This window comes from Bos grunniens, chromosome 15, assembly GCF_055505025.1.
Source record: "Bos grunniens cultivar Pamir isolate PY7600 chromosome 15, Bosgru_T2T1.0, whole genome shotgun sequence".
In the NCBI taxonomy this organism is placed as follows: domain Eukaryota; kingdom Metazoa; phylum Chordata; class Mammalia; order Artiodactyla; family Bovidae; genus Bos; species Bos grunniens.
In genome coordinates, this window is record NC_141179.1 from 77,878,231 (window position 1) to 77,900,008 (window position 21,778).

Below are 21,778 nucleotides of genomic sequence, written 5' to 3' on the forward strand. Positions count from 1 at the left end.
AAAGCCCTTCCTTACCTTTGCTCTGTGGAGGGTTTTGGCTCCTATCCCTTAGGACATTGATTTCATAGACAGCACCATACTGTTCAAACAGTTCCCTCAAGTCCTTCTCAGACCAGGTCCTTGGAACCTGGCCCACAAACATCTTGATAGCATCAAGATCCGGTTGATCTGGGTGGTCCAGGGTGCCGTTCATTTTCTTTGAGCTGCGTAAAATAAAACTTCTATTATGTATTCTTGTTGTTTCTAAGAGAAACTTCTTTTCTTTAAAAGTCTCAACTACTTCCTTAAGAAGTAAGGAGAAAAAAACCTACTTCTTTTCACTACTTACATTCAATTTACCAGAGTTCCCCAGCCATCCCTCACTATGCCTGCCACCCCTCACTATGCCTGCCACCCCTTCCATCTGATCCCAAACTAAAGGCACCAATCTGAGTAGGACACCCCGGGCTTTAACTACGGAAATGAATGTCGGTCATTCCTTGTCTAGCTAGAGAAGTCTCAGAAGAAACTAAGAGGTAAAGTTCTTAAAGAAAGCTTTAATCATTTTTAAGTAGAAACTTTATAAAACCTCATAAAATGTCCACAAAATCAGGATTCTCAATCTACACAATGATGGGTGAAAAGTCTTCTCTCAGTAGATGTCAGAACAGAAGCACAGACTTCCAAGGCCTAAGAACTGACTGGAACATTAAATCTTTGGTTGTTGCTGTCTCATGCATAATCCTGGTACTCTTGAGTGAGGCCCTCCAATCAAAACAAAATAAAACCTCTTAAACTTTCACAAATGATTGTTATATAAACAATGATGTCACCATTCTGGGGTCTTTTGTTTCTAAGTAATCCAATTTGCTGCTATTTCTCCACGATTTTACCAGTTAATTCCCTTACCAACTCTAACTGTTATAATGCCCACGTACTCCTCCAACCTGATCACACCGGATCTGTAACACTCCTATTTAAACGCCTTCATTCCTACCCCTGCCACTGTCAAGAACCATGGGGGAAACTCTTACACTATTAAATATTTCCACTCCGAATGAATCGAAGTCCTTCTCCTACCTCCTTTTCACAATCTTATTCTGAGCATTTACCCAAACTAGTAACAACTGAAATTCTAAATAGCACATTTAACTTTTGTTAGTGTTTGCTAAATCCAGAAATTACATCATCATGTTCAAATGTGTCTTTCTTTCATGTATTCTTCCTAATGTTCAACCTCAAATAAAACGCCACTTTTCTTTAAAAGAAAAACAGTAAGTTTTGTCACCCAGAGAAGGCAATGGCACCCCACTCCAGTAGTCTTGCCTGGAGAATCCCATGGATGGAGGAGCCTGGTGGGCTGCACTCCATGGGGTTGCTAGGAGTCGGACACAACGGAGCAACTTCACTTTCACGCATTAGAGAAGACAATGGCAACCCACTCCAGTGTTCTCGCCTGGAGAATCCCAGGGACGGGGGGAGCCTGGTGGGCTGCCGTCTACGGGGTCGCACAGAGTCGGACACGACTTCAGCGACTTAGCAGCAGAATGTTTTGACCATAAAGAAGCAGACAGCTATTTCTGAAAAGAGGCAGGAGCTCATTAGTTTGTATTACATCGGAGGCTCTCAGTTTGTCCCTTCCTTCCCTATTTGTGTACCACTTCTAAATTTTCTACATTGCTTTTTAGTGCAAAAGCATAAATGTAGTCAATCTATATGCTTTGTGATTTATCCAAAAGTTCAGTGGAGATTCAGCATTCCAGACAAGTGCCTTTCCTTTTTCTCTTTTCTCTCCAAATCCCGCTCATTTCTTTATGTCCACCTACTGCCTGAATCACCCTTTCCCTGAGTATACCTATTCAAGAACCAGAAGACTCCCCCAAGAACTTTGGGCAATCTTTAAACTTAATCATCAGAAACTTTTACAGGAATCACACTCCATAATTTTACATATGGTTAACTGAATATTAAAAAGATACGCAAAATGTAAGCCTTTACCTCATTATTTTGTTTTACTATGAAATTATCTTATTGTATCTTACAAGCTGGGTGGAGGGAGGGATGGGACATGGTCCTTCACCAGTTTGAGAAGCACTTCTAGAGCACAGCAAATGATCAGGCTGCACTCAAGATGCAGTGGACATCATTCAACTGGAGTTATGCACTGACTGATTTCTTCCTCCAATTACTACTGAGCTCTTCTTTATACAGCACAAGCACAGTGTTAGACGTGGTGTGGTAGTGGTGCTTTAGTCGCTAAGTCGTGTCTGACTTTTGCAACCCCATGGACTGGGAACCTACCAGACTCCTCTGTCCATGGGATTCTCCAGGCAAGAACACTGGGGTGGGTTGCCATTTCCTTCTCCAGGGGATCTTTTCAACCCAGGGATCAAACCCAGGTCTCCTGCATTGCTGGCAGATTCTTTACCGACTAAGCGAGCTACAAGGGAAGCTCAAGATGTGGTATTCATCAGTGAAAAAGGAAAACATGGGGTATTTCTTTGGAGCACATGAAGACACAATTAGAAAGTTAAGTGCCAGTATCAGCTAGAGATAAAAAAGAGAAAAGCAACCACATATGTCTGTAGTAAGCAGTCACAAACTTCATCATCAACTGTTATTGTGTCTCAAGAGATGATCAACAATGCTCTTCCATTCTCAACGTTCCACACATACTTCTAGTCCTTAGAAGTAACCACTACATAAAAAAGTCACCTGGGGACAAGACTCCCAGTGTGACATGCCAAGGATCCCACAATATCCAGGTATGGCATTTACTTTGCACATCACCTAATACATTCTCAAATTTGTGTCTCACCTGCCCATTGATGGAGAGCTCCTCAGAGTCAGTAATCATAAATTAAACATATTACATTCATTCAAGAATCAATGAATTCAACAAACCCCCTGGAGAAGTATCTATAACGTCCCTGTCATTCCTAAGAGGCAGGTCAGTGGAAATTCCTTCTTATCTTCTGTGGAAGTACTGCCAGTCAGTGAAGTATTGACGGGAGTGGGGTGGAAGAGAGGAAAAGCAGGCCTGCGGCAGCAGAAGAAGGGAAACAAGAAGGCAGCCAGTATTTCAGGAAAGAGGCATGGTATCCGCTTCTTTTTATGTTTCTGGCTGTGGCAGCAACTGGCAACTCATTAAGATGAGAAACTAGGAGGCATCAGGACAAGAGGCTGTCTGGTCTACCTGATTCCCGATGGAACCCGGCACAGGAAAGGGAAACAACCAATCTGGAAGAGACCGGTGGGGAACTGAAGAGCTGCATCGCCAAAGTACACTTCCATTCAAAACTCTTAACCCCCGTCTTCACCTTTTCCTATCAAAACTTCCCAGCTCAGAGGGCAGAGTTAATGTTCTATTCCACTTTTTTTTTTCCATCCCTTGGCCCCCGATGACTAGACCAGGAGGTGGATCTTAACCCAACAAGACTGATTTACTGGCTGGCTAGAAACCTATGACTGTGACCTACGCTTAAAACAGAAACATAGGCCCAGCTAATCAAGACCCTCTATAGCTACCCCGAGCAAGACAACAGCCACTAGCCACATGTGCCTACTTAATTTTAAAAATCCAGTTTCTCAATTGGCACTAGCCACATGTGACTCGTGTTGACTACACAGGATATTAGAGACAGAGATTTTTTTTTTGGGGGGGGGGGGGACATGCCACGTGGCTTGCAGGATCTTAGTTCCCTGACCAGGGATTGAACCCAGGGTCTCAGGAGTCAAAGCCTGGAGTCCTAAGTACTGGACAAGCAGGGACTACTCAGAAGAACATTTCTAACATCACAGGAAGTTCTGCTGCCCAGGACTGCTCTACAGAACCTAGAACCCACTGACAAAGACAGGCAGTCAGTGATGAAGTTGCAAGAGGAAAAGCTGCAACTCAGGATAGCTTGAGCTAAGCTAAGATGAAAGGGCAGCGGCAAGAGAGAGCAGGAGTCATGCTGCAATACAGCTGAAGCTTGAAAACATTAAGGTAAGTAAAAGAAGCCAATCACAAAAAGTGACATATTGTGTGATTCTACATCTGTGAAATGAATAGGCAAACCTATGGAGACAGAAAGTAAGTTAGTGGTTGCCTGGGAATGGGAATTAGAGGTGGGGAGAAAGGGAGGGAATGCTCACTAAAGGGTACAGGATTTCTTTTGGGAGTGATGAAAATGTTGTTATTAGACAGTGATAATAACCACAGAACTTTATGGATATAGTGAAAAATAAATAAAAAGATCAGTGATACTGTGCAGTTTAAAAGGGTAAACTTTGTGTTAATTGTATTTACACGGTGTGGGGGACGGGTGGTGTCAAGACATCCTGGGAGGGCAATGGCAAAGCCAAGCCACAATGCAACCAAAACCATCCAGTAGATGAACAGCAGAAGCACAGGCAGACAGCTGAGCGTGTGACCTGGGTCAAAAAGCTGGTGTTTGCGAGTCTTTGAGGAAAAAGACTTTCATATATACTAGCTTGAGTGGAATCTGTTCCTTGTAGCCAAATAAGCTGGCAAATACTACCTTCACAGCTGTTCAAAAATAATTTCCAAAATCTTTAATTACCCAGTTTTTCCCCCTCTCCCCTTCTTATTACCTGTTGACCTACATTTGTTCATTATACAAGCAGAATAATTTCACATACTTACTAATCCCTCTACCTCCCCAGCAGGCATAAACACTTGCTGCATCCCAATCTCCAGACACCACCGACCCCGAACTGGTCCTCAGGCTCACGATGAGCACAGAGAACATCAAGATGAAGAGGACCCAGAAACACCGGCCTAAATTACTTACCAGCTGTTCTCTAGGGGAACGAGACTAGGTACACAGAACTCAAGGGACATCCAGGGACAGGCATAAAGATCTGAGAATCAGAGAAGCATACCAGTGCCCCCTTAACCAACAGGGAAGCTGAGAGGTCAGGGCTGAGAGATGACCCCAGCCTAGAGAACACCTCTGTCCCAGGGCGCAAGCCAAGCGCTCCTCAGCTTCCCCTGTTCCTCTGTTATACAGAGTAAGTATCAGCAACACCTCTTACCATAAACAAGAAAGGGAGCTAGGGAGTGGGTCCCCTCAGCCTTTCCACAGCTCCTCCAGCAATTTTTGTCTGTTGTAATTTGAAATAGTGGAACAGATAGATTGCGAGGTCATATTCCCAGGCAGTATCACTTCAGAGAGAACACTAGTGGTATCGAGCCTACTGCTAAAGCAGTATGAGTGAAAAGAAGAGCTGAGAAGCCAAGAGGTGACAAGCACCCGCCATTCTCCAGAACTTTCCTCTTTCTACTCTGTGGCTTGGGTATGTGGTGCCCCTGGGAGTGGGCCAGAGGACTTGCAGTCATGAGAAGAGTTGATGATAACTGCTTAATGACACCTGAGGAAGCCAAGTCCAGCAGGCAAAAAATAAAGTGGCTACCATCAAACTTGCACTTTAGGCCCAAGGTTGATACCAACTGTCCTCAGTTAAGTCAGTCATAGCCTCTCTCAGCTGGGTTTCTCATCTGTAAAAGAGGGGCAATAGCCTACGCCCAATTAACCTCACGAAGTTTTTGTGAAGATGGATGATTAAAACAAAAGCAAAAGCTCTTGGAAAAAAATAATAATGTTAGCAGAGTACTCCCTGATTACTCCTACTCAGAATGAGCGCTGTACTAAGTCCATTAGTTTTCACACTTCAGCGTACATAAAAACCACATGGGACACTATTAAAACAGATTCTTGGTGTGCCCATTCTAGCATGAGAATTATCTGCGCATGGGTCCAGAACCTGCATTTTTAATTCCAGGTGACTTTTACAGAGTGGTCCATGATCCAGATTTCATGGGATACTGAATTAGGCCGACCTAGTAAAAGATGAGAAAACAGGCTGAGGAAAAATACTGTATCGAAGGACTGAACACTAGGCAATGGTAATGCACAGACAATGAAAGACAATTTGGGCCACAAAGTCCTAATTCTAGGGATCATCTATCTGGTATGTGGTAATATTTTTATTATATATTAAGTTTTTATGATGGCATTCACTGTGATTTCACCTGTAATCTATTGCTAAACTTTTAACAGTAAAGAGAACTCTCATAAAAAGACACTACTAAATTATCATTATTTTGGAGACTACAGAGAAGGCACAGGATCCATTTCAAGTGAGCAAGCCAACTCTGTTTGAGGCCCCCAAAACTATCCCACAAAGAACTGTTGAGAATCTGCTATCACCACACTTGTTACACCAAATCCCAAGGCAGATCTGCACATGGAGGCCTATGTCAAAGACTTGCACTACCCCCCCCCCCCCCCCCCCCCCCGGTGATCTAGGGAGTATTCTACCATTTAATGTTCTTGGCTTTGAATGACTTAAGTCTCTTTCAATTAGGTTCCAAGGTACTCTGAAGCCTGGTGAAAGTAACTGAAACCAAGGGTTAGAAGTGTGTTCTTTAACACAGAGCCCTGGACTCAGGCCCCCAAGGTACAACTCAGAGCCAGGGGGCCTTTCAGTTGCATACAGCGGTGAACAATGACGCAAAAGGATCAGGCTTCTCACTTTTTACGTTCAAAATTTATTTAGGCAATTTGCCAATCAAGATTGTTTGTTTGCCCCCTTGGGGTGGGGCACATCTGATGTCCCCAAAATCACAAAGTGTGCGGCATGTTCAATCAGTTGGGGGGAGGGAGGGTCAAGATTCAGGGTTAGTTTACACAGCAATACAATATTCTGTATACACTACTAAATACACCCTAGCTACCAGTCTGTGATATCAGTCTAAAAATTTGATCATTAGAAATGAAACATACAAATAAATAAATAGCTTCCCAAAAGATTATCTGAAATTGTATACCCAACCCAAAGCAATAAATCTAAGGTTTAAAAAAATACCTTAGAATCTATCAGATGGGAAAACTACATTAATGGAATTAAGAGCCCAGCACACATGAGCTGATGTTGCTGGTCATATATCAAATGCATCCTTATGTACAAAACTTAGTTACAACTACAGGAAGTCAGCAGTAATGAGAGAATCAGACTACAATAGAAAATAACAATAGTGTGGACTTTGGCTTCCTCACCCAATTTTTTTCTTTCCTCTTTTATCAAGTAACAAAGAAAACAGCCCAAGTCCTCTACTTATGATAAATATTAGACAACAAAAATACTTACACGGGACTGGAATTCAAAGAGCAATGATCCACCATCATTTCTGGAAGGAAATCCAACTTAAACGCAGCCATCACCTCACTCTCCCCTTCAGAAGCCAATGATATTAACTTGCTGCACTTGTCTGATCCACAAATATACACAGCTTTAGCTTCCTGGGCCCCACAAAAAACACAAAGTGGAAACAGGAGCTCAGGGACGCCAGCAGTGAGTGCCACAGAAGCAGGCAGGACTGGGGAAGGGGCAGGGAGCAGGGGATTAAACGGGGGATGTGAGCATGTGGAGGGAGGCTCAGCCCCGCACACAATGGAAGTGCTGATGCGCCGGGCGGGTTTTGTGCGATTTTCCCTGGCGAAGCAGTACTAAGTGCACTGTCAGATAAATAGTGTCAGACCCATGAGGAGAGCAGCGGCTAACAGAGCAGAAGAAACACAAACTTGCTTCACATCTTCCAAACTCCTCCCTGCCGAGCCGTTTCTGAGGACCCCCCCAAGCTTGAAACTACCTGAGTACAAGGAAGGGGGGCGCGGTTCTCGTCATGTAGTCTGAAAACGTTTTAGAAACAAATGGGTGGTTAGCTTTGGTCTGAACTTATTTTCCATGCACCAAAGACAGCAATGAACGCACTGTCTGGGTGCCAAACTAACCTCAGAAGAGTCATTTAAGGAGGAATGGTTCAGACCACCCATCAGAAGCAGGCCAGAGGCGAGCTGGCTGAAGAACTGGCCACCAGAAACATACTGCTCTTATATTAATTAATATTACCACCTGCGCTGGACCAACTTTGCTTTCTTGATGATCTTTATCGTAGTGAAGGGCTGTAAAAATTGCTGTTGCACTGGCATTCATTTAGGGAGCATAAGGCAAAACTTCTTTAGGAACTCTGAATCTTAATTTGTCACAAAATTTAAAAAACAAAAAATAAAAATAGTATATTCTGCCTCTTGACAGAGTACTAAGAAACACTGTTTATTCAGTATTTTGACCTTTCTAGAGAAACAAAAAACAAAAGAAAAACAAACAAAAGCCACCACAGTGATAATCATGAAGACGACCTGGGGCCTACCAGGGACAAAGGCTCAAATACTTAGAGGAGGAGAGAGGAGTGCAGACCCCGTCTATTCACTGTCTGCCCTCTTTTAAACTGCTCCTAAAACCAAGATTAATGAATGCGCACATAAAAATTCTATTATGGGTGAGCAGCAGAGATGGATACACTCAGCAGTCAAGGCAGATGTGGCACTCTCATTCTCAGTTTAGCTCCACATCCCTCCAAGCAACAAACGGTGGCATTTCAGTGTTTAGGCAGTGACTCTAAAACTCTCTCTGAAGGCTCCAAATTTCACAGGGCTTCTTTCCGTTTTTACCACTAGGGCTGCCTTACCTCAAAGGTTTCACTTCACTCAAGCTCAGATCACAATACAGGGAACTTTGAAAAAAAGAAGTTACGTAAAGAGGTAAACAAATGAACTAAAGATACAGACTGACGTTAAAACAAAACTAATGAAAGGCAGTTATGTCACAGCACAGGTCTGTCTAACAAAGGCTGGCACCTGTCTACATCTAACTGAGAAAGGTAGAAACTGTGTCTCCAGACATAACCACCCAAAATTTAGAACTAAAATAGCAGGTAGCTGCTCTTTCCGTTCTGTCAGAGACCCTGGCCCATCCGATCCCCTACAGAGACAGAAGTGACAGGAGCTCTCTGCCACCCTATTAACAGAGGAAGCAGAAGCAGGCTGCCAGTGAGGAGACTGCAACCGGCACCCAGGGTACAGAGCTCGCCCCAGCTGGGGCTGGCTGAGCGACCGGCCCGTCGGGTCCCCGTTTCTAAGAGCACTGGAGCTGGTCACACGCCTCTTCCTACAGAGAAGCACCTGACTAAGGAGTGACTGTGTGAGGTCGGTTAATCAATTAGATTTTCTAGTTCCAGGACTCCTTTAAAAATGAATCAAGTTTTCAGGAAGTCCACTGGTTGCTATGCTTTTATTATTCACCAAAAATGCATGACTCCTAACTACATCTCTATTTTAATCAGAATCACAACTGTAACAAGAGTAACTGCCCAGTGTATGAAAGGATGTGTACTCCTCAGAGTAATTTTTACCGAGTTAAAGGCTGTAATATTTTAAAATTCATTTTATGATGGATAAGGCTGCAATGTTTTAAAAACCTACAAGGTGGAAATTTTATTACATGGGGGGAGGGGGAATTCTCTTTAAGCAGGTCACAAGAATTATCTCGGTATAATTAAATTCAACATGCTTGTAGGAAAAGAAAGAACAGAAATTAATCACAAGTCACTCCATTTTAGAAAAGGGTTACAAAGTGACAATAAAAACAATTATGGAAATACAAAAATGCAGCTGTTAGAGGGAAATTAAAAAGGAGAATTAAAAGTTATTCATAGCAAACTATCCGTAAGCAGTTGTTTAAAAGTTCTTAATCAGAAACACAGTCTAGGCCTAAAACCCAGGGTCCGCTGCAACAGAAGGCCCTAACCTTCCCTCAGTCTCTCTAACCACATCTGTGAATTTACACTCATGGTTTCCTCTTCTTCCCTGGTTGACTGTCTCAGTTTTCTTTGCCTTGAATATTCTCTTTTTTCCTAAGGGCAATAATTCAAGGCTTGATTATGTGAGGGTAGGAATAATCGGTCTGTTATCTGTTATAACAAAAGAACCCAAATCATTAAAAATGATCAGAGGATAAGATATTCGGGTTTTCCCAGGTGGCTCGGTGGTAAAGAATCCACCTGCAAATGCAGGAGACGGGGACAGAAGACATGGGTTCGATCCCTGGGTGGGGAAGGTCCCCTGGAGAAGGGAATGGCAACCCACCCCACTATTCCTGCCTGGAGAATCCCATAGACAGAGGAGCCTGGCGAGCTACAGTCCATGGGGTCGTAAAGAGTCGGACACAGCACGCACACACTCGGGCACACACACACACACACCATCTCTCCTAGGAAGCCTTCCTGAATCCCTTAGGTGCCTTGCCCTGTGTTCCTATAGGACCCTGTGGATGCTACCAGAGGATCTGGGACACCCTTGAAAGAGCAGCGCACCCTGCATTTAGAGCATCAGAAGGGAATAAACAGCTTAAAAACCAGATTAGAAGACAGAAATGCTAGAATCACAGCATTTGGTTTGTCAAAAGAAAGAGCAAAGTATAGTTAAGCAAAAAAGCCCACGTGGAACGTGCAAATGTCAGGCTGTCGATCTTGACTGATGTAACCAGGGAGTTCAATGACAGGTGAAGGGATTTTATACTTCCATCTCAATAATCTAAATGTGTTTTAAAAGGCAAAAATGTGAAGTCTGGTTATATGAGCATAGAGAAAATGAGAGCCTACTGCTAAATTATAAGAGAGCCTATGTCTATCATTAGTCTATTTAAGGAAAAGCGCAAAAATCCAGGGAAAAGTCATAACCTAACAGTGAAGCGGACTGGATATTCCCTCAGAAGCAACGAACTGATACTACTTGAAAATAACCAACCAGAACAACTTAAAATTTAGCCTAAAATCTTTCTGGACTTGAATTTCATTTCTAAAGTTTAGTACCTCTAATATAATTAGTGGGGCTCCTAAAACTCCCCAGCTAGTACTTTGCATATGCAAAAATACACTGACCTGAATTGCTAATTATCTCTGTGACATCTCACTTTGTGGGAGACTTTCTGCAAACATGTGAGAGTTGAGCATATCTTAAAACAGAAAACCTTTGTTGAGTTTCCATGAGATGATGAAAAAATTCTGAAGAGGGGGATGGGGGGTTAAAGAAGGAATAGAAGTATTGTTTAAAAAAAAAAAAAAAAGTTCTATTCCAAATCTAAAATCACAGTAAGACCAAAAGCACTAAGTTTAGTAACTGTTATGTCTAAGACTGTTTGCCTGTAAAATTATTATATATGGTACACTAAAAAGATAGGACAAGACTGAAGGGAGGAAGATTTACTTTTGAAATCTGAAAGTGTTCCATCTCCTCTCCCTGTCTTTAATCACCTATCTCCTCCCCAGTCAGCGTCAAAGTCCGAGCAGAAAGACATTCTTCTGTGCTCAGTTCTTTCAGCAAAAGTGTCAGCTCAGAGACATCCACGGAGTTTCTGGGACACACCTGACCAAATAAATCATCCTGTCAAACTGTGACCACCCTTTAAATCAGGTCATATTTTCAGGTCCCCAACTAGTTCTGGAATTTAAGTATAATTGTTAGTTGATAACAATATACTGTAGGTTGAAGCTTTATTTAGGTTCCAATGCTGATTTAAATATCAGTATGTTGAACAAATTCCAGTTCCAAGAGGGTTGTATCATCTTTGTGAAATTCACTGAGTTTTATCTTCATCTTTGCTCTAGTTTACTTAGGGTCTTCCAATAAGCCACCATGGCTCAGGTGGTAAAGCGTCTGCCCGCAACGCAGAAGACCCAGGTTCGACCCCTCAGTCGAGAAGACTTCACTTCACTGAGCGACTTTACTTTTTCACCTTTAGGGTCTTCCAACTATGAAGTGGCTCAGATGGTAAGGAATCTGCCTGCAATGCAGGAGATCCAGGTTCAATCTCTGGGTCGAGAAGATCCCCTGGAGATGGGAATGGCAATCCACTCCAGTATTCTTGCTGGAGAATTCCATGGACAGGGACAGAGGAGCCTGGCAGGTTACAGATGGTGGGGTTGCAAAGAATCGGACAGCATTGAGCAACGAATCCTTTTCCAACTATGAGGCAGAAAGGGGAAAGGAAGCCAGCCAGGCAGCTGCTGTGTGCAGATACACACACACACATACGTGCCCTCCCTCTCTCCCTGTGCCTTCTCCACCCCCCGCCCAGCTCCAACTATTTGAACTACGCAGCAGCTAGTTCAAATGGGAGATAAGCCTGCATTGGTAAACAGCTAAGGAGAAAGTTGGGAAGGAGAAAAAAAAAAAATCTAGCTTCCCAGGAATAGGAAATTTAATCTCAAAATGTAGGAAAAAGCCATCACCTTTCTGGAGGCAATTTTTTCACATCTGCAAAACAGGCCTCATGCAAGAAGGAAGGTTAAAAAGATAACCAGAGCACAACCATCCAGCAGTTAGCCCATACCTGTAGCTTTCCACCTCCCTCTCTGGACTAGTGTCTTCACTCTAAAAAACCAAGGAAAGAAAAATAAGTGGACCATGCCTATATTTCTCATAATTCCAGATACACAGCTTCTTTTCAAACAAAAGCCCCTTTGTCACCGAGACTGAAGATAAACAAACTCTCCCTCTCCCAATTTTAAAGTACACAATACACAATTACATTAACACCTCAAAGCTAATTTAAGAACACCATCAAGTTAAAAAACAGAGAACTAAACTATTAAAAGGTTTATTAAAAAGATGCTTACCCCAAAATGTCACCACAAATAGCAAATCAATGACTAGAATTTATGAGATTGAACTACAGCACATCTAGGTCACCAAAACAATCATTTTTAGCATCTGCTCTTGGGTGGGAAACTACCACAAAGCTAAAGGCTGTGTAATCCTTTTAGCAGTTAAGAGTGAAAGTCGCTGAGTCGAGTCAGACTCTTTGCGACCCCATGGGCTATACAGTCCATGGAATTCTCCAGGCCAGAATACTGGAGTGGGAAGCCTTTCCCTCCTCCAGGGGATCTGCCCAACCCAGGGATCGAACCCAGGTCTCTTGCATTGCAGGAGGATTCTTTCCCAGCTGAGCCACAAGGCAAGCCCTGAGCAGTTAAAGATCGTATTATTGATGTGAAGAAGCCATGCTATTTCCCCAAAGCAATCGGCCTGAGGGCTGGTGCTAGGTATAAAACTCTTCAAAAGTAACCCGAAGTTCCTGCCTTGTAAATGCATACTGATGGCCCCAGGATGGTGGTAAACCACTGAAACCAAGAAAACCAATCGGAAGATGGGGAAGTTAACTGAAGGTAAAAGCAAACAGGAACCAAAACACCAATCTATTTCATTTCTAAACATATGGAACAATCTTTCAAGTAAAGACTGCTTCTATAAAAGTTGCCCAAATTCCTACAAAAGTCCATCTACAACTCCTGCCAGCTGAAGTTCTGTCTGGCCCCGGCTACAGAGAACTGCAGAAAGTCACCAAGTCTACACTGGAAAGTGTCAAGAATTCTGAAAGACAAAGCCAGAACCAGAACTCACCATGAGACACTGCACTCTACCTACCCTCTTTGAACTCAAAGACATTTCTTGCTGCTGCTGCTAAGTCACTTCAGTCGTGTCCGACTCGGTGCGACCCCATAGACGGCAGCCCATCAGGCTCCCCCGTCCCTGGGATTCTCCAGGCAAGAACACTGGAGTGGGTTGCCATTTCCTTCTCCAATGCATGCAAGTGAAAAGTGAAAGGGAAGTCGCTCAGTCGTGTCCCACGCTCAGCGACCCCACAGACTGCAGCCTTCCAGGCTCCTCCGTCCATGGGATTTTCCAGGCAAGAGTACTGGAGTGGGCTGCCATTGCCTTCTCCGAGACATTTCTTGAGGCATAAAATGGGTGCATGAATACTTAACTGATGCTTCATACAGACCTAACCAGTCTCCAATTTTGCTAATGAAGTAATGATGCTTCCAACCATCTTAATGCCAAGTTTACACTAAGACACACACAAAAAACCTAAAAGCACTCTCCTGGACCTGCCTATATCATCAAAAGTTATTAAGAGGAAAGGAACTTACTATTTCTAAGTTCATAACACCTCATTCAATCCTGTATCATTATGGCCATTCCAAGATGGGGACTACTCTCGGAATTCAGAAGCTAAAGTAATCTACTAAATCCATGAGCAATTCTAATTTCAGAGCCCACAGTCTCTCTCTCAGAAATAGAGAAACCATCCAGGCCGCACAAACTTGTATAGGGACAGTGTGTCTGTCTTGAGCTTGCTCTGGAGTGCCTGTTAAGACAGTAGAGAACAAGTTAGATGTCTGCTTGTCAGTTTTATTCTGGAAGAAATAAAGACCAAGGAGTCATGTCTCCTGATATATTGCATGGAAGAGCTGAGAAACACTAGTGCTGTGTGACCCTGTGAGACCAGACTCATACTGCATGCTGGCTGGGGAGCCTCCAGGACACAAAGAGCTAAATGCAGGCTGGGGTTGTTAAGGAGGAGCAACTACGTTAAAGTAGGAAGGACAAACGTCAAGGCCCCAGCGAACATGGCAGCCCTGCGGGGGACTAAGAACACCCTGACTGCACAGCCAAGAGAAAAGGAAAATGGAATTATTTATTTAAAACACACATAAGTAGGAGATTAATCATCCTACTAAGTCACCCAAAGACTTTTTAAAGAAAACTTAAGCGCACAAAAAAAGGACACACTGCCTTCCTTCACACAGGCCCCCGGCACTTGGAGGAGGACGGTGGGCAGACTGACACACAAGGAGGCGTCCTTAGAAGCTGTCATCCAGCTTTACTTTTCTTACATTCTGTTGCCTTGTCCGTAAAAAACAAACGCTTTGGGGAGCGAGGAGAGCTATGTGGAAATTAAAAGCTTTAGGCGTGAGGGATTTTTTTAACTGATATTCTTTTTCTTTCTCTCTTTCTTTTAGGATTTATGACTTATCTGGCTGTGCCGGGTCTTAGTTGTGGCATGCGAACTCCTAGTGGAATCTAGTTTCCCTACCAGGGATCGAACTCGGGCCCTTGCACTGGAGCACGGAGTCCCGGCCATTTGACCACCAGAAAAGCCCCTAGGTTTGGATTTTCTACATCTTTCATTTATGTAGGGAACCAAACAAAATGCACTGCAAGCTGTGAGGAAGCCTGAACTGCCTTTGCTCTATGCTTCCCTGAGGCTCCACCAAGTCTGTTTCCATTAACATTATCTTCATATTCTCAATCACCATGTGCAGAGGCACAGAAGTAGTCTCAAAGAGTGGTAAAGTCGAAGAGTCAAGGCAGAAAAGGAGCACCAAAAAGGTAGGTGGGGTTGGGGTGAGGGGGCAACAGACAAGGATGGGGGCAAGACGGCACTGAGGGAAATGAGCAGGACTGTCTGCTTGTGATACTCACATGTTCAAAGCACGACCTGCTTGAAGAATTAAAATTATACTTTGCAGGTCGATGGTACAGAGGACTCTGAAAGGCAAAGTACTTATCCCACAACACACAATCTGGAAAGCATTTATATTTGGTTTTGGAATATATCTTGGAACATTTTTATATGATCTTGACATGTTTCAAGGATGCAAGAGTGAATGAACAGTATCTCCTCTCACAAGAATATCTGATAAGAAAGGTCTCAGATCTCCTACACACCTCCCATAGTGTAGGCAAGGTAATGAATCTTAGAGTTTTCTGCTGGCCTGTATGTTGAAGACCAAAACACAGTCCTTCAAAGGAAGACAGAAAGTCAACTGACTGAACAGCTCTTACACCGTGTGCACTGAGGCAGACTCCAGATACAGAGGCTGGTACCAGGCTCAGTGATGCTCAGACCTGCAAGAGGCCTAAACCCATGACTCCAGCCTCGCGAGCAAGTCCTCTTAACAATACCTGGACATGATTAATATGTTAATAATACAGCAGGGAGCTAAAGAAGAACGGAACAATGATCCAGATGAGCGGTTTTTGAAATGTTTTTAAATGAAGTGTTTTTCCCATAAACATAAAGGTGAAGCTGTTCAGGTGGAAGACAGACAGAGGCAAGGCAGACCCTACCTGTTTGCCTATTCTGGCCTCAGGGTAACCCGAGGTCTCCTGGGAAATTTGACAACAGGCCTGGATAATTCAAAACAATAGATAATTCACCAATTTTATGTCCAGTTTTGAGATGAATAGTTTCTTGAACAGATTTTTCTCTTTGAATCTAACAGGTTATCACAAATCAAGGAATTTAAGATGCCATCAATGGCAGTAAGTGTGTGCATCCTCAAACCGATGGGATTTGTATTTAAAATCTGTACACCAGAAAGTAGGGAGAAATCTCCAGTAATGTACAAGAGGCTACAATGACAAAAGTTAACACCTTCTGAGTATTTACTGTACACCATGTGCTGCTTTTTGGTCCTTTATATACTTAATCCTCCTGCCTATTCTATCTCTATTTACAGACAAGACGAGGCACAAAGGAACGAAGTAACTCAAGACCACATGAACCCAGGCAATGACGGAGCTGGATGGAATATAAAGAGCAGTAGTTGGACCCTTGAGTGAAAGAAAGCCTGACAGAAACACTGAAGCACATGGTAAATTTTCTCCTCCAAGTCCCATCTTTTCCAGAGCCTCTCCTTCACTCTAGCTGTCTATAAGGAAGATCCTGTGCAGAAACCACAGAAAAGACTGCTTAAACGCTGAGCTCCCAAAAGCCAAATCTGACCATTTTTCTAAGGCAAATCTTGTAAGTAGGTAAATGTCCGAAGTCTCAACAGTCCTGACAGATTTGGCTGGGGTTAGTGAAAACTTCCTGTTACTCAGGAGACATGTGACTCTGATCAAGTTCATTAACATCTCTTAAGGGTCGGTCTCACCTGTAAAAGAGAACTGAACTTTACCCCCCCCCACCAAAAAGGAACCAAATGGATGCCCAGAATACAACCAAGTCACTATACAAATCTCTAACTGGAAGAGGAAACAAATAATAGGAATGACTTACGAAAATTGTGCTCCTTTAAAAAATGTCTGTTACTTTTTAGATTGCATGCAATGCCCTCATGTCTGTCTTTCTCCTCCTGTTATGTGGCTGGTTCAATAAGAACGTTGGGCTTATGCTTTGGAAAACTGCATGTTCTTCCACTCCCATACCCTAAAAAGCCAAATAGCCAGATAAAAGGATCAACTCTGGAAGCTGTCCTACCTAACCAAGCTCTTCCTGATGCAAAACTCCACCAGGGATTACTGCTAAATCCAGCGGGGTTTGCCTGGATTGGCCGCTCTGTTTTCCTCAGGAACCTGTAGCAGGGGAATGGCAGTTGCCACCAGATCCTAATCCAGGATCTTAGGCACACATACCACAAGTAATAGTGAGTAGAATCTAATTCAATGATCTGAGCATTCAATGAAATAAAATGTGTAAAAGAACTCAGCAACAAATAGGTGGACGCAAGACTGAGAAACTAACCACTGTTTCGCTCATCTGTAAAATAGAGGCGATTAGGTAAATTAAACAGATGCACTTGAAACACCAGATAAATCCCCTCTGTCACTCTCCTCATTCCCAGAGCATCTCCTTCCGCAGAGTAAACGGTTTCATGTTAAACAGCTTGGGTCCTGCACTATATCAGACCTAGATCCTACTTGTCTTGGTCCGCAGGGGTAAACTCGACACTTTCTCTGTGGGGTGCATAAAAACCATTTACCCGCCTTATGACACTTGCTCTGTGGCTACTATTTCCATGATTCAGACTCAAGTTTGGGGTTTCTGATTCTTTACTGACTGAGTCATCTGTGTGTGTCCTCTTCTTGACCCTAGGAGAGAAGTTTATAAACAGATCTCAACCTCATCTCCTTCACCACTGGCCAGTATGCTCATCTCTTCTTTAGAGGCAACAACTTTTCTCCAGCTTAAAAAAAAAAAATGTGGTAAAAAACATATACACAGGGACTTTCCAATGCAGAGGGGCGTGGGCTCAACCCCTGGTCAGGAAACAAAGATCCCACATGCCGCAAGGTACAGCAGGGTCAAACAAAACAAACAATTTACCATCTAACCATTTTTGAGTACACAGTTCAGTAGTGTTAACACTATTATGCAATATAGCAACACTTTTTATTTAAAAAAACATGATAGTTATAAACATTTTCTTGTGAGCAGCGCATATTTAAGAATTAAGAGTCAGAGCTGGTATAAAGCCTGACTTTGCCAACATCATCTGTATGTAGAAATCAATAAATATAACACCTATTTGACAAAGCCAACATAATGATTAAATCTTCTGAAACTGTTACAAAAAGTGGTCCACAAAATAGAACGGTGCAAAAAAAAAAAAAAAAGTTAAATGGTGGCGAGCTGGGCTATTCTTCCTTTCCCTGATCTGCCGTCTCATCTCCTGTTGGGTCGCATGATCTTTTCACATGATTACATACACATGGAAACAAGAGTTCACCTCCATTCCATTTTGGAGGTGCTCTGGTGAGGCAGACAGGAAATGCAAAATACGTTAAAAAAAAAAACACCTCTTCATACTTCCTCCCCAAATACCTCTGCTGCTGCTGCTGCTGCTGCTAAGTCGCTTCAGTCGTGTCCGACTCTGTGTGACCCCATAGACGGCAGCCCACCAGGCTCCCCTGTCCCTGGGATTCTCCAGGCAAGAACACTGGAGTGGGCTGCCATTTCCTTCTCCCCAAATACCTCTCTCTCTAAGTAATTCTCAAATCCCCATTAAGTACTCCGCTCTCCTCCCCACCCAGCTCTCTCTCTGGTGGGGGCGGGGGGGGGGGCAGTGAATAAGAACCTCATTCTGCCTTCAGCTCCTCAGTTTCCCTGGCAGCACTGTCAGTCCCGGCCAACAAAACTGCCTGGTGGTGCAGCAGCATTTACATGTGGTGGCGAAGCTTACGTGTAGCTTCCTCTGGGCAGAACTGCTACCTCTTCTATGCGTCTTTCTAGTTTGAACCCAGTGTTCCAGTGAACAATGTTAAATATTTGCCTAGTGGCTTCTTCACCATCTGAGCCACCAGGGAAGCCTCCAAAGACACAGCAGTCCGAGGCAGCGCAGGGTCCCCACTGTGTGGAAGTGGGGGCACTGGGGAGAGAGGGCCTCGGGGACTGAGCCACTGCCGGAGCACCTAATCGCGGGGCTCAGCCATTCTCCTGTCCTGGAACCCTCACGTATCCTCTGCTGAAATCTGGCATGTTCGGAGACCGTCAGTTCCGCCTTGGTTTCCCTGCCCTGCCATAAGGCCAAATCTGCCTCATCTAGTGAGTCATTACTGCTCCGCTCTCCAACTGCATTCTGACTTCAGCCCACTCGTGCAGCTCAGGAGGGCTGTGCCATATGTTAGTGCCATGTAGACAGAATGTGACTGGGTTTTTTTCCCTAAAACACTGTCAGAGTTACTTTTTAAATTACCTTATAATCTTGATATCTCTGAAGAGTCATTTCTGTAATACACAACCTTCTGGAGATGACTTTATAATTATTCTTCTGAGTGCTCAAAAGAGATTCTTCAGCATTTTTAGTCCCATATTCCAGATGAGGGAACTAAAGTGAAGATATCAGATTGAGTGACGCAGGTTCCACAGCCAGCCAGTAAAATTTGTACTTTCTGGAGTCACGGGGCTTTATTTGGTAAAATACACCCGTTTGTAAAATGCGCTTTTTTTGCGGGGGGAGGGGGCACAATCAAAATATTAGTTTGCTTTTATTTTCTGAGGTGATTATTAAACTTTAGGTACAGCAACTACTTGGAATTTTTTTTTTTTTTTTTAACTACTTGGAATTTATTGGCTGATTCTTGTGACTGGTCTCATGACATCCACCTGAGTAGGTGAAAGAGAAAAGGACTGAATGAGAGATGGACCACAAATGTTCTTCTAAGGCAGAGATCACAAATGGGTGAAACTAACATTTTGAGAGTAAAAGAAATATATCTGGCTTACAGATTTAGCTACCATCACCACGTTCCCTAAAAATTTTTAAAAAGGAGGGGCTAAAAATAAATAAATAAAATAAAAAATAAAAAGGAGGGGTTACTCCTGCCTACTCTAGGCAACATGGCTCTTCTCCAGCAATAATGGTTGCTGGTTTTGATAGTTCAGCTTATCTCAGGACGGTCTCTTTAAATCTTCCCTTTCAGGTCATATGCTCTTCATTCCAGTAATTGTTTGGGCTAGTGGTTTGACTGCCACTGCATTAAGATCTTTCTACTCTGATAAGCAACAAGGTCCTACTGTATACAGCACAGGGAGCTATAATCAATACCCTGTGATAAACCATACAGAAAAAAAATGAAGAATATATATATATATATCACTTTGCTGCACAGCAGAAATCAGCACAACACTGTAAATCAAATATACTTTAATAAAAATTCTTAAAAATCTTTCTAGTCTTCAATAGACATCACTTGCAAAATATAAAAAATGATCTTAAGTATGTGTATCAATATTGACAACTATATATGCACTTTGAATCCAGCAACTCCAGTTCCAGAAACACAGCCTCCAAATAAACTCATACTTGACATACACAAAAGGCCATTCGTAAGGACACTGTTTATAACAGCAAAAAAGAGAGACACATACGCCTATCAGCTGGATCCTGGTGAAATAAACTAGAGTATAGACACAACACCTCTGTAGCTATTGAAGAGAAGAAGGTAGCTCCAGCGTAGCACTAAGTACTGACCAGGAGGGTGTGTTTGGACAGGAAGGGCCTGGGAACTCCTCCGTGTCCACTGGCACTTTCACCGCCAGGACCCGGGTTCAATCCCTGGAACTAAGAACCCACAAGCAGCGCAGTTTGACGAAAAAAAATAATAATAAATAGAATATTTATAAAATAGAATAGAGTATCTCTGGAAAGATAAAGAAAAAATTACTAACAAGGTTGCAGAAATAGAATACTGACTGAATTGCTCACATGTGGATACGTTTTATCTATTTTACAGAAATTTTTTTTTTTTAAAGAAAACTCTTGGAAGTTATGAAAGACAAAGTAAAGAAAAATCCTAACTCAATCTGTTACAAACCAAGCATTTTGTTTTTCTACTTTTTTTCCTGCGTTCCAGACCTGTGTGGAAACAGCCAGGGTCCAGGTGAACCAGCAGTGTACCTACCACGTGTGAGCTGAGGGATTACACATGTGGAGTTATTCCAGCAACTTAACCGACTGCAAACCTTACAGCCGGCCTATTTACAGAGTCTGGAGCTATCTTCAATCACTCAGCTGTATATATATGTGTACATTTCTTCAATCAATCCTTCCTGCCAGGCAGAGTGCAACATTAGCTGGATTCCAGTAAGGAAGGCTAGGGACAGGGTGAGATAATATGTCAAAACAAGTTCTATAAATACAGCTTTTGGCCTAGTATCTCAAAAAGGAATCAAAACAGCTTCAAGCTTAAATAGAAAAATCCTACAGTCCTGCAGGAGAAGACGGGAGGAGAAGGGGATGAGATGGTTGGATGGCATCACCAACTTGATGGACATGAGTTCGAGCAAGCTCCAGAAGTTGGAGGACAGGGAAGCCTAGCATGCTGCAGTCCATGGGGTCACAGAGAGTCGGACACGACTGAGGGGCTGAACTGAACAGTCCTGCCGTACCTTACCTTAAGTCTCTAGAGAACAAGCGAGGCCAGGGATCTGGAATCCTGCTTCTCACACTGTATCTTGTCTCCCTCTTCCTAATCTCAGGAGGTTAAGATCAAATTTGAGGTATCACTGAAGCCAGCGTCTTCCTATCTCTTCCCTTATCTTACCCCCACGCTACCAAATACATCAACAGTCTCTCACTGAGCTCACTTCAACTCTTAGGCAAACACGGACAATATGCATCACATTCAACGGTCCTTCCACAGTACCTAGCATCTAACTTCTGCCATCTCCAAAATCCCTGACCAAGCAGCCAGGAACCCTGCCTGCACCATCTGCCCCAACCTCAACCTCAGCACATGGTGCTCACGCAGGACTCCTCCATATGGCCTTGTCTCAGGAGGCGTGTCCTCTTCTGCTGGAAAGCAGGAAACTCTACTCAACC

At 43.2% G+C, this 21,778-nt stretch overlaps 1 protein-coding gene across 50 annotated transcripts in view; it reads right to left on the reverse strand.

The window, feature by feature from the left end:
* The window catches only part of CELF1 (CUGBP Elav-like family member 1), a 65,108-nt gene that overhangs the window by 20,489 nt on the left and 22,841 nt on the right, over positions 1-21,778 (reverse strand). For 13 of the 50 annotated variants that reach the window (XM_086341616.1, XM_086341611.1, XM_086341606.1 and 10 more), the window contains exons 2-3: positions 7,135-7,286; positions 16-203 (exon numbers count right to left, since the gene is read on the reverse strand). In XM_086341616.1, the coding sequence (XP_086197742.1) occupies positions 16-203; positions 7,135-7,205 (259 nt within the window). In that variant the 5' untranslated portion in view covers positions 7,206-7,286. Of the gene's footprint in view, positions 1-15; positions 204-568; positions 745-5,748; positions 5,825-7,134; positions 7,287-8,515; positions 8,561-12,216; positions 12,258-21,778 lie in introns of all 50 variants that reach the window. The other 37 variants (XM_086341650.1, XM_086341638.1, XM_086341637.1 and 34 more) reach the window with 7 other exon arrangements.